The sequence below is a fragment of the Calidris pugnax genome, unplaced genomic scaffold, assembly GCF_001431845.1.
Source record: "Calidris pugnax isolate Ruff unplaced genomic scaffold, ASM143184v1 scaffold24, whole genome shotgun sequence".
NCBI classification, from domain to species: Eukaryota; Metazoa; Chordata; class Aves; order Charadriiformes; family Scolopacidae; genus Calidris; species Calidris pugnax.
Window position 1 is genome coordinate 20371167 of NW_015090922.1, and position 16524 is coordinate 20387690.

General features: G+C 39.4%; 1 protein-coding gene across 2 annotated transcripts in view; it reads left to right on the forward strand.

Annotated features, from left to right (window-relative positions):
- The first annotated feature begins 6290 nt into the window (after positions 1 to 6290).
- Positions 6291 to 16524, forward strand: part of SMYD3 (SET and MYND domain containing 3) — a 395935-nt gene continuing 385701 nt past the window's right edge. For both annotated transcript variants that reach the window (XM_014950576.1, XM_014950578.1), the window contains exon 1: positions 6291 to 6464. In XM_014950576.1, the coding sequence (XP_014806062.1) occupies positions 6301 to 6464 (164 nt within the window). In that variant the 5' untranslated portion in view covers positions 6291 to 6300. The remainder of the gene's footprint in view (positions 6465 to 16524) is intronic.

A 16524-nucleotide genomic window follows, 5' to 3' on the forward strand; every position in this document is an offset into this window, starting at 1 on the left:
CCAATATGTTTAGCCCTCATCACAAATGCAAAATGAAGAAAACAATGGCTGTCATTATAGAAGTGGTCTTGGTATTGATGGAAGAGATGGAAAAAAGTGACAATTACTGTTGTACGTGATGAATATGGGGGAGTGAAATTGCAGTAGGTCCACGGATTCACTGATGTCCATTTAGTAGTTCTTGCTGTTGCAAGTTTACAGCTTCTGTAGGATAACACCGAATGCAAACTTTCACTGAAATTTTAAATTGTATGTAAAGACTTCTTAGGCACTTTTGTTAGAGTTTTTTAACAAACCCTGTACTTTTTGTCTTCCTTTCCTTTGCATATCTGCCTTTGCCATATTCCTTGATATGTTGATGGAAAATTAAGCCAACATCTCTTCAGTTATTTTATATTCATGTAAATGCAGAGACGGAACTTGCAACTAGAACAACAGTATATAAATACAGGTTAATATTTACATTTTATTAACTCTCCAAAATACCATTCAAAGAGAAAACAAAGCTGCAAATTCACTCAAAATTTACAGTGTTTTAAAGACCTTTTCAGAAGAGAAGATCTTCATGCTAACTTTGAGACCCAAAGGTTTACAGGAACTACTTTTCTATCATGGTGGGAGAGCAGTTTCCTGTTTCTGCAATTGCATTAATTTGCAGATACAGTAAATAATAAAAAGTATTTTGTAATTAGCACCACCACTTATATGTTGCACAATTCAGTTGTTTTTTACATAATATTGTGTTATAAAACTTTTTGTATATAAGATATAAAGTAATAGAATTTTAAAATTTCATTGATTAGCTGCAAGCTTTGGGGCAGATTTATTTCTTCTGATGTTTTAGTTTCTTCGAATTTGTGATCTTGGATGAGTTGAAGGCGACAATATACATACAGTATACTTAAGAGAAAGTCCACAGTATAGCACTTTCCTTTCAGTTATTTCCAGACTGGGGGGTTTTTGGTTTTTTTGTTTTTTTTCCCCCCAAGATAGATTTAATTAATGAACCTCTAAAACACGAACCATATATTATACATCTCTCAAGTAGAACTCTTAAGTATTGCTTCCACTCTTCAAATATTGTTTCTTAGAGGAGTTGCTAAGAACATGGCTTTGGGCATGCCATATTAAACATCAATATATCATAGTTTGTATATTGATTTTATCTTCAGAGGTGCTAAGTCTTTTCTAATAGCCCTCAGCATTTCTGCTGTCCATTTGCCTGTAACAGAAAATTACTTGACTGTGATGGCAATCGCCTGACTTTTACTACTTAACTATATTAAAAGCGTAGCAAACACAGAGAGAAACTTGGTCCTTATAATGCCCGTTTAATGAGAAATTTTGCCCTTGGAATTAGATCAATCGAGTTGGATTCTATAGTTAGTAGTTTGCTTTTGATCCAGAAGAAGGGTTTGTGACCTTGTACTAATTAACATAGTAGATGATGTGATGAGGGGTTGTTAAGGTGGAATGTGTATATACTGGTTACTAGAATTGTTCAGCATTTGACATCTTAATAATGACAGCCTAGCCTTGCAGGTGATAATGATAATGTTGACAGAAATATCAACATAAAACTTGTGAAACATATTGTGTGGTGTAGTTTAGAATGTGATAGGAAGAACCTGGGGCTTCCTGAGAAACATTGAATTAATTGTTCTGGCAGGCTAAATGCAATCCATGGGGGTGTAGACTGAAAGCTCCAATCTAAGCTTTGTAAGCCTTTAATTAGCAAAGCTGTACCTTTCTTCTGCAAGCATGGAGAAAATGGAAACGAAGTAACTTTTCCAGAAAGGACAAGAAGTCAGTGGGAGATGTTTATTCACTCGCATTGTATCCTTGCTCAATAGCTACTGCGTCTTTCCTTGTGGGCGCTATTTAACATGTCACTGCTAAAAATAGACACGCTGGCTGTCCCCAGCTGATAGAACACAACACGCAGCAAGCATACAAAGCCCAAGGGAAATCAGGGGTGGTTTAAGACACACCAAATGGAACAGTCAATTACTCATATTGTAAACAAGACTTTAACACTTGATGTAGTTGATCCTGGTGATAAGACACCAAATAGGCCTGCAAGGTTCCTGGTTACGTAGAACTTTATTTGAGCAGAGTTTGGAATGATTCATAAATTTGAATGTTTCTTAAGGAGTTAGGTTTGGGGTTTTTTAATTTTGTGTTTGGTTGGTTGTTTTTTGTTTGTTTTGTTCAGTTTTTTTTTCCTGAGGATGGCTGTTCTTAATGTTTTTCTTCAGGATTCTTTTTGTCTTCGTCTCTTTGCTTATGGGGTCTTATTTCTACAATGATGGCAAACATCTGATATCACCACTAGCTGTTCCCCTCCTTCCAGCTGCAGAGTAGACACATGCAAAGGCTTTTATTTCTTTGCTACAGAATCACATTCTGAAGCTGAGAAGCCTCCAGCCAGTTTGACTTGGCAATGATTTCGCTTTATTTTACACAGATCTGCACCCAATCTACAAATTGACATGGGAGTAGTTGGCCATGTGTAGCATTACTGCTTAAATTAGAAAAATCAGATTTAAAAAAAAAAAAAAGTGGGAAACAAAGGTATTGTCATGCTATGTGTGTAGGTTTTTTGGAAGCCTTTGCTAATAAAATTCAATGCTTCCTGCCAGAAATTGTCTGCAGGAGAAAACAATTTTAAGAACTGTTTGACTCATGCCACTATAAAAATGAGAGATGATAATTTTTGGTGTAATTATGCTTCAGCATTTTTTTCCATATAAAGTATCCTTCCAGGTCTTGTTTTTCAGCTAAGAAATCACACTGGCTAACTTCAGAAGCTTTTTTCTTCCATCTGAAGGAAATCAATGTGTTTAAGGCAGGGAAGACAAAAGGAGGAAGTTTTTGTAAAGTTTGTGGTAAAACATCAATGGGTAAAAACTATGTAACTGAGTGAAATTTACTCTGAATTTGTGCTTCTGCAGTGAGTTTTTTTTTTTAATTTTACCCTCTAGAATCAATTTTTAACTAGCATACCAACATTAGAAGTGAAGAGCCCACAACAAGAGATTCCTATGCATTCATAAAGGATCTGTCTGTGCTTACAAGCTTTTAACTAATTGTTCTACACTGTTGGTGACACAGATTTTGTACTAATTCAAAATTTAACATTTTGTGTTTTGAGCCGTATTTTGCTCCCAGAAAAATTCAGTTTTGTGCCATGTTGGTTGGAATAGGTATTGCACATTTATAACTAAAGAGCAAAATTTGTTTAGCTGTTTGGATTGTCTCATTACTGCAGTTCTTTCTGTGAATTCATGCTGTAAAACATGTTGTCTTGAGATAGAAGAGCTAAACTTCCACTACCATGTCTCCTCTGATGGCAGGGAGGAAGTATGACTAATTCACCAGCATCAGCCACAATTAAGTGACATTTGCCACACAAGTGCCTCCATTACATGGCTTGACAGCTGCTTCTGCCCAGAATGTGTCATGCATTTCAAATAGCTATTCAGAAGTCTGACCTGTCTAGGTCAGTGGATGACTTGGTCGTATAAAAACTAAATATGGTCAAGGGCTAAATGACCACTTATTGGAGTAAATAGCCATCATAACATCATTATGCTTTTCAGAAAATTCAGACTGTTCCCAAAAACATCTGAGCTGGGCCTTCAGTTGATTGCCATTGCTCAAAGACTGTGTTGAATGACCCTCTGAGGCAGACTGGTCTGTAAACTGTAGATGTCGATATCCAGAATCAACTTTCCAGGCTCTTCTTACAGATGTTGAAATATCCAACATCACATCAATGAAAATGTTTATGCTTTGTTTAAAATCTTATCTATACTAGAAAAGCTTCTATTACTACAATTATGTTCTATCAATTGAAATGCAATGTCAGCCAAAAGTTGTTCTTGGACTTCTGTGGTTTATTTCACTACAACTGCCAAGCTGATCAAAACCCTTTTCTTCAGGCATTCATACTTGGGGTTTTGCTAGAGTAGCTGGGCTGTCTAAGGTTGTGAATGTTTTTGTGTGTATGAAGGATGATTGTTGTTCCCTCAGACACATTTTTGTCCTTTATGAGATTTTTGTTACATTATGGGACACATGAGTGAGAACAGCGGACTTGGAAAAATGAGAAAATAGTGAAAGCTACATCTGGTAGATTCATATTAGCTCTTCCCTGAGTGGACTTTTTGCAGTTCATAGGTAGGACTTAAGTTCATACTTTTTGTATATTGTTCGACCATTCATCTCTTAAGTTTATCCACCCAAGAGATAGACATTAACTGCTATTTCTGGCTTTGCTTATGTTATAGGTTGTGAGCAATGCCTGCTTAGAAACTCAGTAGAACAGCATAGACAGGGAAACGTGGAAGATTAAATAGGTGAAGGAGTAAAGCATACAAGCCAAATACAAAGTTAGTTGTTTAGTATTTTAATAACTGTTAAGAATAATTCTTGAGCATCTCACAGTATCACTGTAATTGAACTCTTTTTAAAAATTTGCTGGGAGAACTAAACATAAGTGTAGTAATGTGCATAACTATTAAACTGACAGCCAGATCGCTGTCAGTTCTTTTGGTAATGAATTATGTCACTGCAGCATTTAAGTGAATGTCAAAATACATTTTTCTGTGGGAATCCTGTGGCTTGATGTACCTTGGTTCTTCCCAATAACAGAATTTTGGACGTGCATATTTTCCATTTCTGATTACCCTGTTGCAACTTGGACGAAAACAGTTGCAGACTAAAATAATCATTACTGTGACCAAAACTGAGTATGTTTTGGAAACAAAAAGCTGTTTTGCAGGTCTGTTACGGCTGTCTCTCAGTGTTCTTTGACAGGACAATGCAACACTTCTTTCTAAAACACAAGCCCTAACTCCCTCTATAGGCATAATAAGGAGAAACAGACCAAGTCCATTACACACACCACGTGTGTAATCTCGTAAATGAATGAAAGCTACATAGACCCATATGGAAAGCACTCCTCATCTCATGGGCTTTGCACATCACCATTTCAGAGTGGTGCTCTTAGTTAATTGTGCAAGTGTTTTGCTTTCCCCCTCTCATTTATCTGGTGCCTTTAAATGGTGGCTCTGGCAAAAAGCAGTTGGTGTATAAGGTGCATTCCCAGTGACACACACCACTACAGCTTGGGTGCTGAGCAGCTCCAGGGCCAGCCATACTTGAGTTCAGATCACAATGAGATCTAGGAATGTGTCCAGATGCTAGTTCGTAAGTAAAACATCCTGTTTGAGGATGTTTTTTGACAGAGTCATTATCACATCTCTTTGTGAACCAAACTGTATAGTATTTTGATCGAGATTATGAACTGAAAGACACGTATCATCTTCTGCAACGAATGGCTTTACATATAATGAAGCCCCTGGCTGAGATCTGATGCTTTATATCAGAGATCTACGCTGGTTTCAATGTTGCATCAGTGAAGAGACATTGCTGACAAACCCTTGGGTGCCAGTACAAAATAAGCATGTTTTTCCTTTCGTGGTACATTGAAGGATGCACTGGACTTGCTGTGCTTCCATGCATCAGCCACCCGGCTGGAAAGGCTCTCTGGTTTCCTGTGGCCCCTAGGAGGACATGGCCCCAGGCTGGAGCTGAGAAGAGCCACCCACCTCTGCACAGCTGAAGGCCTGGGGCTATTCACTTCATTAGATATGAAGGTGCGAGCATGCAACCTCCACCTGTTCTCATGCCACTTTTATTTTTGTATGGATTTTTTTTTACTTCTGTGTCAGTGTTGAGGCTGGGCCAGTATGGAAATGATGCCCTAACAGCGCCAGACAAGGAAATGGTGGCAGATGGAACTCCCTATGGCTTCAGGCTTCTTCTGAAGCTGGACTGCAGCAGTGGCCCATCCTGTCTGTCAGAAGAGCCCCCGGTCTCATTGTCAACAGGATTTATAACTAGACATTTTCTCACTGCTTCACTCCCTTTCAAAAGAAACCAACCAACCCACGAAGTAACTGGAGAAACTCCGATGTGCTCCCTATTGGTAGCTGGCCACAGAAATGCCGACAGCCACTTCGCTCAGCATATCAGGGTACCGTGTTAGTGGAAATGTGTTATTAAACCCCCCTTCAGCGAAAGGCTACCCTCTGCCCCGCACCCTCTCAGTCCAAGCGAGAGATCTGATCTCAGCCAGGAAAAAGCTGTAATGAAAACTTCCCCTCAGCTCCTGATGGAGGACCCTGTGTCCAACTGCCGTCCCGCTCCTCACTTAAGATGGCGGCGGCCGCGCCGCGTCACGTGGCGGGCGGGGGGGCGGCGCGCTCTTTCCGTGGCGGCGCGCGCGGCAGCATGGAGCCGGCGGCGCTGGAGCGATTTCCCAGCCCGGGCAGGGGCAGCGGCCTCCGCACCCGCCGGCGGCTGCGGCCCGGCGAGCTGCTCTACCGCGCCCAGCCCTTCGCCTACATCCTCAGCAAGGAGCAGCTGGGCGCCGTCTGCGAGCGCTGCTTGCGCAGGTACCGGCGGGAGGGAAGGAAGAAGGGAGGGAGGACGCCGCAGCCGTGCCTCTCGCCATCCCCGCACGGCCGGCGCCGCCTCTTCCGCTGAGGCGGGGCCATGGGGGCGGGGGGAGTCTCGCTGCTCTGGGGGAATGGCTGTGCTGGGTCTCGGCGGCTGTGTGCGGGCAGCTGCAGCCGGGACTGAGGTACGCGGCTTTGCCGCTGCCTCTCGGGTTTTTTTTTTTGAGGCTTTTCTGAGTGGGCCGTTCTGGGCCTGTCGCCTCTGGGGGCGAAGGCCTGGCCAGGCCGGTGATGGCGGTGCCGGGGCGCGGCGAGCATGGTGTGGCTGCCGCCGCCAGCCCAAAGCGAGCTGTGGCGGTGAGGGTGGAGTTCTCACCCGCGGTAGTCCCGCCAGGAAACCATCCGTGTTGGTCGAGTTTCCTACCGCCTGCGCCAGGTTATCCCTGTGTAAGGAGCAGGGGCTTTGGGGACGTGCCTTGTGTAAATGCTGCCTTTCCTCAAGGCCTTGCACGTGGAAACTGACAAACCCACAGTAGCTTTCTGTGTTTGTTTGAAAAAGACAAAACAAAACAACCAGACAAAATGAACCGTTTCCTACCCTTTAGCAATTTTGCAGCAAGGTAGATTGTGATAGACCTGTTTGTAGGGGATCTGTATATTAGTACACGAAACATACTGGTAGGTAATCCAAAACCATAATTACCAAGACTTGGAGAGACAATTCAATATTTCTCGCCTTTCCCTTTTTTTTTTCTTTTTTTCTTTTTGATGGCATTTGATGTTTTGTTTATTGAAACATTCTCTATGCTGTGCTTCATCTCTTTACAGGGCTCTTAGCTTCTCTTTAAAGAAAAGATAATGTGATTCTCATTTTCCCAGAGAAAAAATTTGAAATGTGTTCCAGGTGACTGTTGTATCTAACCTATTAAAAACAAAACAACCCTCCCCAAACAAACAAAAAAAGATTTTTAGCTAATATATCTGACTCATGACATCAGAGTCCTTCAGGATGGTGACTGCCTGTGCCTTTTCAACTTCAAGTTGTAAGAGGCTGCAGACTTCAGAAGACAGTCTGAATGCAGCAACAGGTGGAGTGAAAATACATTGGAAGTATTTGAATATAGAAGTGTAACCAGGGCAAGGTTTGTTGGGAGAAACTGATGTATCATGAAAGGTTATCCATTTATGAAAATTTGTTTTTTTTTTTTCTAAATAGGGATATCAGTTCAATTAAAAAAGTTAAATAAAAGTTAAAGAAGGCAGTTAAAAATATTTTTTCACCAATCTAGTTTCCATTGCAAAATGTACTGTGGCTAGACAGAGTTTATAGATCAAGACTGTGCAAGCTGACCTTCTTATTCATCTCATTAAAGGCAGTGGCTCCTTATTCAACAGAATTTGCTAAATTAGTGCGTGATACATATGTCCATACATAGGTTGTTGTTTTTATTTTTCTAATGTATAGAAATTAGAAAAATGGCAAAGTGGGATGTGGAATCGAACTGCTTCATGAATCTGTTTTTCATTTAACATGCAGTGTGATCTTTGTTCAAAGCCAGGTATGAGAACTGAAAATTATACCACTCGTTTATTTCAAGGACTAGATATAAAAACGTGCTGACTACTGCTGTTCCTGTTTTTCACTTTAGGTGGCAGTACAAGAACACACACGGGCACACACACAAAGGTCTTGTGTTTGAAATTTATTTAGCTGTCTTGTTATATATAAAATTAGTGTTTGAGGCTTTATACTATAAAGTGTAATTTTATACTTACTTTTATCTCCTAGCTTCTAGTAGTAAATGTTGGATGCAGCTTTTGGCTGTGTGAGAAGTGCTGGGTGAGCCAGAATATGGGTAATGATGTGCAGAATATTTTACTTCTGGACTGCCTGCTGAGAAGTAGCATGGCCTCACCAGGATTTGGGGTCACAGACTTGTTATATTGCTGACTTATTATGTGACCTTTGCTGAGTCCTTACAGCAAGGGTCTGATGTACCCAAGCAGGGTAAGGCAGGCTGTTGAGGGCAGTGTTTGCTGGTATGATTCAGAGAGGAAAGCTTGGGTAGTGCACTAGTTCTGCTTAGTCTTACCTCAATTAAAGTGAACATTATTGTGGGTGTAAAATACTTAAGTGTTTCTCTCTCTAGATACACACAAATATATGCATATATGTAGTTTGTGCATCTACCAGTAGACAGACTAACATCTCTTCCTTACTTTATTGTGCTGATGGTTCTGTTTGTATAGTGACGCTAAATTTTTTTGTCAGTGTTATTAGGTCTATGTTGTATGTGGACCAGATAGCAGATCTTGGTAACTGTCTCTCCTTTTACGATTTCTTCGTACTTCAGGTATAATCCTGCATTTTCTAATGAATAGGTTCATGTTTTAAAGGTATTTTCCAGTCTAAACAATTCTAAGTTTTTATATTGTTTTTTATATAAGCTTGGCTAAAATATTCTGCTATACTGATTTAATATGATAGCGTAGGTCTTTTGAATTATATTCCATTAGCAATTAAAAAATAATACTGTCCTGAAGTAGGATACATACTAAAGATTTGTTCGGAAATATAAATTCTGATAAGGAAGAAAAGTGTTTATTAACAGTGTGTATTGCTATGGAAGCAGTGTCTTGAGAGAATACATGATATTGTGTTATATGATGGTACCTTTGCGAAATAGTAGCTGTGGTGTTAGGGTCAGTGCCTTGCTGTAAACATGCTGCTTGTGCTTTTATGGAAATCTGATAAGATTTGGGTGGCCAGCATCTTCTTCCAACAACTTACTGGGGAAAGCAACACAAAAGATTCTTCCGACCTTATTAACTAAAGACTATTTGTATGGCTTCTTCCATGTTTTATTACCTCTCTAATGTGGGGTCAGTGGCAGTACAGCTCAGTACAGGTTTACGTTGCAGGACTAAGGGGGTAAAGCAAACTGTTTGATTTACAGACTTAGAGGATTTCACTGTATTTTCCATTCTGCTTGACATTGATAAAGATGGTGAACAAAGTTAATTGCCAGTGATCTCCAGAGGCTTCCATCACCTTTCTCTGTTCTGGAAAATGACTATTACACCTTTTTTTTTTTTTTTTTTTTTCTTCTTATCTATCCTTCACCTGGCTATCAGTCTATAAAATGACTTTTCTTCCAGTCCCTGGCAATTTAGCTTAATTGCTTAATTTAGGCTTTCCACAATTATGTTATGTTCCGTGGGTACCCTTTATTCGGATATGTGTTGACACCATCACAGAACTCTAGCAAGTTAGAAAAGAAGGCTGTCCTTTCACAGGGGCTGTGCTTGCTCTTTCATTTTATTCATCCAGGTGATTAGTGATCTTACTCTTGATTGTAGTCTACTGTCTTGCCAGGATCAGAAGCCAGGCTTGCAGTTAGTAAAGTTGAGTGGGTATAACGACTGACTTTTTTAATTTCCTTAAAAAAGCAAAGTTCTGCAAACACTGGAATAATTGAGTTGCTTATATGTTTAAAGTTATTCTGTTAATGTTACAAGAGATTATAAATATCAAAATAGGTCAGAAAATACGGATATTCTCAACTTTCTATGCGAAATTTTAAGTTTACAGGAAGAGACTTCTTTGACCTTTTTTTCTGCCATTAATTGCCAGAATATTTTTAATATTACTTTTTTTTTTTTAGACTTTATAGTGTATTAGAATTTTCTTTTATAGAGTTGATCAGATTAGAAGTTCCATTAAAATCTGGATATAGCCAGTTACTTCTTGATTTAACCAAATAATCCTAAATCAGTACTGACTTTTAATTTAACGTTGCAAAGTCTGCTTGCACATGATGATTGAGCAGGCTGTCCATTTTATCTGGTGGTGTTGCTCAGTTTGCTCAGCTTGTTAAGTCTGTACATGGCTTTTAAAGATGTTCTTTGTGATAAGTGGCAAAAGTGGCATCTTGGTGCTTGGCAGTTCTCTTCCGCTGTATGTTTGATATTCTTTTGGCCACTAATCCCTGCTGATATGGTTTCCTGCAAGGTATGGGGTGGCACTGCTTGCTCTGACTTTGTAACAGATTGAGTATACTTTCAATTCAAAGTAGGAGTCAAAACAAGGGTGAAAGTCAATTATGCCTTTGGTGTTTGTTTGCTTTTTACAAAACATTTCTGTGATGGGTCCTGGTTGATACCTGGGAATGAACAAGTACACTTTCTAGAATCTGTGTCTCAGAGAAAGTAGGAAAAAGAAGTAACATTCCCCTGTTTCCAAATGCTATACCACTTATGCCTTTAAAGGAGACACTTAAGTGAGTGTATGAGAACAGGCAATGTACAACATTATATGTATACTATGAAATAAAAGAGTTTAAGTGTTTCATGTCTGGGTAAGGTCAGAGATTCAGTCTCTGGTAATGTAATAAGAGGAAGTATGAATGTTTTTGTGTGACTACAACTTTTGTAAACATATCTAGAGAGAGGAAAAACATCTACATTAGGGCTGTTGGTAAGCTAGCCATGGCAGCAGACACTGCTGAAGCAGTTACTCATGGAACCAAGAACTTTGTAATTGCCCAACTGTTTACCAAGTGCTAAACACAGGCCAGCAAATGTATGCTCCTTGCTTTACTTCATCTGGCTTAAAAATAGCCAAATGGACACATTCTTACATTCGGTGCTGTGTCTTCAGCATAGACACACTCCTAAATTAGCTGCTGGTTTATTATTATCATCAGTAATACTACATTATATTATCATCATCATGAATGTTGGCAGACCATTGTTAAAGTATGGAGTGCCTAGGTTAACAGCATTCTGAAGGTACAAAAATACCATTAAGTTATAACCGCAATGTGGAATATTTTAAGTAGAGAGAATTTGAGTCAGAAAGAGTGACAAGGGCAATGGTTGTGATTGTGTCGTCCTTCACTCCACTGTGACTCTGGTTTGGACTAGCACAGCTCTGCTTGAGGACAGCAAGCTCTTAAGCCTCCAAGTGTGCCTTTGTCATGCCACAACTGGGAGGTGGAGAGAGGACAGGGGCTCCTTATTTTGGCTCTGTAGCAATGGGGGTTTCTCCATGAAGCAGCCATCATTCACTGAGGAGCCCAAGATTCTTCCTTAAGTGCCCGAGTGTTTCCATTAGCACAGTGCCTGAGCTGCTGCTTCCAGCTGTGCTGGGTGATTAGGAGGTGTGAGCTAAGGGATGCTCTTCCTTTCCATGGACAGAAGTTGAGCACATATGAGACTTCCACTAATGCATGAGGCTATGGCTATAAAATCTACACTGTCTCCTCATTTATCTCTGAAAAGTACTTCTGTTGCTGGTTAATATAGAGATAGATTTAAAACTATGCTAGGTTCTTGAAAACATACTTTTTTTGTTGCTCTAGGCATTCTTGGTATACTTGTAGTTTGTTCTACAGGAGTATTGGAATGTGGAAAACTAATATTTGATGATACATTCTTTATCTGCTTTCCATCAATTCTCATCAAATGAAGATTGTTAAATGTTATAGGTATATTTTTAGATATGAAACAATAACCCAATTTTATAGCTTGCTTATGTAAAAAGCTTTTTTTAATATTTTTTTTTCGTTTTGTAGACGATTGTATTTCCATGATTGTTAATAGGCTGGAATAACACTCCTGAATCTTGTATTTAAAAAAAAAAATTCTTAAGAGTTACCACATAAATGATTTAAAGTTGGTCAGCATGACTTGGTGCCATGAATTTATTACCAATAACATTTTTAAGATGTGAGAAGTATGGTGTGTTTCACATCTCTTCAGTAACAAAGTTTCGGACAGATTTCCAGTAGTTGTATGAAGTAGAGGAATATAAATGGATTATATCTCATTAGTGGTAATCACAGAGTAGAAATAGTGTGATTATTAGGAGCTGGTATGTTTTTTTGCTTCCAAGGTAGGAGAATCCTGGGAATTATATGCAATAACTTGATGTACCGTTTTTCACTAATCGGAATGCAATTGTTGGGCTCTCTTGATAGACCTGATTTTGTATGAAGGGCAAAGGATGTGAAACAAAATTTTAATGTGAGACATTTAATGTGATACAAAGTATCAGAATTTCAGGTTCCATATAGATGTGAGACTGTTTCCCAAGACCTCAGAAATCCACACCACCACCACCAGAAATGTTTCTATATGTAGCTGAATGACTAATAACATAAAAAAGCAGCATTTTCGTAAGAAGATACTCTCCCTTCCCCACATTATCTGACCACAATAGCGAAGGTTGAAGCAACCTTATAAAGAGCAGGACAGCTATCCTCGGCCAGATGGAGCCATAGAATTGGCTTCCAGCCTGCTGTCCTGTGCTGCCAGGAAAATCTTCTGCAAGACAGTAAGCAGAATAGACTATTGACTGTGCTTTCCTGCAGTATCTCCTCCAGGGAAGGCCCTGAACTTTATTGTCTAGATGAATAGACATCTCCCTTCTCCCTTCTGTTCAGAGTCAGGTTGAAGGTAGGGAAGAAGGAAGCCCTGGCATTCAGGATAGCATTGTTGTCCTGGCCTGCCTGTTGATTTGGGTTGCCTTCCTTACAGCACACTTTAGGGTGCTGGAACATCCTGCTAGGAACATCCCTTGGTAGGTGTTTTCCTGGACCAACTGTTTGTTTCTCTTGAACATTTTTTTGGGAATGTAATTCAGGTTCTGTTTGCTGTAAACCCTCTCCTCTACATTGCACAGTATTTTGGTCCTTGCTCCATGCTTCCTTACTGCTTTAGATGCTCTAGGCTTGCTTTAGGCAAGGTGTGCATCCTTGCCCATCTCCTCCTTCCCTTCCTCCCCTGCCTTGCCATCTCAAGGCTACTGTTAATGCCTTCTACTTCCAACCTGGCTTTGCCCCTGTTAATAATAGCAGAAATAGAAAAGGGAGAGGCATTGTTAAATTCTGCTAGGTCAACTGTGTCTGTCATTTATGGAAAACGAAAATTTAAGTTTAGCCATGCTTTAAAAGTCCTTAAAGGCCTCAGCACGTTGTGAATTTGTGTTTACAATTTCTATATTCTATTCTGCTCTGTAATTTGAAAGGTACTACATCAAAATTGTTGCCTTGTCAAGCTGTGACTGACAATTTAAGTTGTAGTCATCTCATAAATTCTTCTGAATTTAGGCTTTACTGTGCATCTATAATCCACACCTGATACTATATTTCTTTTCTGCATAGTGCAGTCCATAATATTAATGTTTTAAAATATTAATATGTTCTGCATGAATAATCTTTGCTTGTGGTAAATGATAAAGCCATGAAAATAAACCTGTGAATTGGATTATCTTTAGTATTAATTTTCTTAGTGTGAACCATAATTATGCAAGTACAAAATTAACATTAGTGCTACTAGGGAAAACATAAGTGATTAAAATACAGGTAACTTATAGCTAATGTAATATGTAATGACACAATTAGTTTTGATATTTCCCAAGGAAGTTTTTATTTTTTTGTAAGTTGCTGAAAGTTTTACTTTGTGTTAGGGAATTTATTGTTTAAATTCTTTAAGAACTATTAATGATATTTTATCCATGGGCATTAGAATTTATTAATTATTAGTGGTTGCTTCCATTGTGGCTATACTCAAAAGCCACTATGTGCTTTTGGCTGTGTGGTGTATAGGATGATGCTGTTTTCCCTTGAAGAATCTACAGTCTTCTTCAGAACCAGTTGTAATAGCTAGTTTGAATTATTCAAAACAATTTAGGTGAGGCTTACAGAATTTTTGGCATGTGTCTCCGCCCTACTCTTAATGTTTTGAAGTGGGATACAGATATGCATGACAACTTACCTGATGTCCTGGCTAGGGGCTGCTGAAAGGGCAGGTATTCTTACTGCTCCCCTGTGTCCTTGCTCTCCTTCCTGCATGCTCCTTCTGCTTCTCATTTGGCAGCTTTGCAGCTTATCTGATCTATGATATACTGGTGCGGAGAGAGAAACTGGCAGAAAACACACTTTACCAAAATATAAAAATCTTTTAGCGCACTTGAATCAAATTATTGCTGAGGAGAGAGAGGAGCTGAAGTGGCTGTTGAAGGGATGCATCAAGGTCAGTCAGTCAGGGCTGTGCCTTCTGGTAGTAACTAGCCTTTAGTCTGCTGTAGCTAAACATGAAACCTTAAAAAGGGCAGTTAGGGGAATTTCCAAGTTCTTAGGAATGTCTTCAGGAGAAGCAGGGATTTCAGGAGTGCAGGCTTGTTAGCGTGGAGGAGGGCTTTTTCTGCCTTGTAGCCCATCCAGTCCTGGGCAGTCAGGCCCCACCCTCATTTTTTTACCTAGTCTGTTTCTGCCACAGTTTACTTCCCCAGAAGCATTTCCTATCATTAGCTTCAGTATAGTAGAAGAAACACTGCAGAAGTTTTCAGTTGTTTCTTACTGAAAAAAAAAAAAAAAGTTTGCTTTTGGGCTGATGTCTTGGTTACATAGGAGTGTCTTGACTATTCTGATTTTATTTTTATCACTGATTTTACTTATTTCAGGATCTGTGCTTAATTCCTGCAGTTGTAATTCTCACAGCACCTCTGTGGCTCAATGGGAGATTCTATTTAGAGGCCAAGGTAAAGTTTTGAATGATTCCCAGGGTGTCCTGGTGGCTGTAGAGTTGGCACCAAGTGGCACAATTGGTTGAACACCAGTGAGTAATTCATATGCTAACTCAAGCTGCAGCCCCCAGTTCATGCAATATTTAGCTTTCCTGTTAATCATCTTAACTACTAACTGCCTTCAGGCTTGTTCTGCTATTAGCTTGATTGCTCAAGCTTAAGTGAAATTAAAGACTGAGTATTTTTTTTAACTAAACTATCTTCTTGGCCTCTGAGTCTGACCTGATCCTACAGTCAATAGGCAGGAAATGCAACTTTTGGCTTCACTGAGGATGGCTTGTCCGGGCACTCATGCAGGGCTTGTGCTTAAGCAGATTTAAGCATTCAAAGGAAAAAAGCCAGCATGTTGAGAAGGACTTCTTAGGAGGGTGTGATTAGGAGTGGTTATGATGTAGAAGTGCAGAAAAGGAACAAAAGACTATCATTGAGAAAGAAGAGGGAGTAAAAATGCTCGCACCAAACATAAGCCCCTTCTTACAATTAAATTAATATGGCTTATTCATACAATTTAATTCAAATGGCTCATGCAACTGCTAGGACTGGGTGCTACTGACCTGAAAAGATGATTTCTGTGGTGGTGGCATTTTTAGTTATGGGAAGGAACATGATAGAATAGGGAGAGAGAAATTGAGTCAAGATGTTTGACAAAGCATTGCCCTCAGAGAAGAGGTTTGTCTTGGGAAATGTTGAGCATGAAATATACCATGTATATTTCCTATGTAAAAATCTTTGTTCAGTGTATTTCATGCTTTTCGAAGGCCAGAAATTTGTTTTATTTATTTATCAAGAAAAGCTTGAAAGTAGCTTGCTTTAACATAAAGGTTCAAACTGGAGCACCACCTTGGTTTTTTTCTGTGGTTTGTTTTTTTTTTTTTTTTTTAAGTACTTCTCCCTGATAGGGCAATAGGACAAACCATCACACCTCTTTTTGCTGTGGCTTGGCTGCTGTTTTTCCTCACAGAAATAGATCTTGCAGCTCCTTCTGAGATAAGTGGTCTACTAAGGAACACTTGCTGTGTATAACAGTATATCTCATGAATTTTACCTCTTCCGTTTCTGTGCAACTTTTCTGTGTGTCAGGAATAAATTCAAGTACCACTCAGCAGATCAAGACCCACTCTGCTAGGAATCTTTATTGAATATTGTATGGGATGCAAAAGGTTTGTGCCAGGCTATTGCACTGCGGTTTAATTTACTCTGAAAAAAACTGAGATTGTTTTGATCAAACTCTTGGTCCAGATATTCTAAGCGTTGTGTGAGTATTGATGTGGGTCTGTACTTTGTGTAGCTTGCTTTGATTTGTGTGGTGCATTGACTCCAAGTCCTCTAGCTGTTGAAAGTATCTTAGTCCAGATTTCTGAAGAAGCAAAAACAGACTGAAAGATTAAAAAGAAAAATTGAGGTGGCACAGAAAACCATTTTGGATATTTAGGTTCATAACTGTCTGTGTTGTTTTAGCAAATGAGA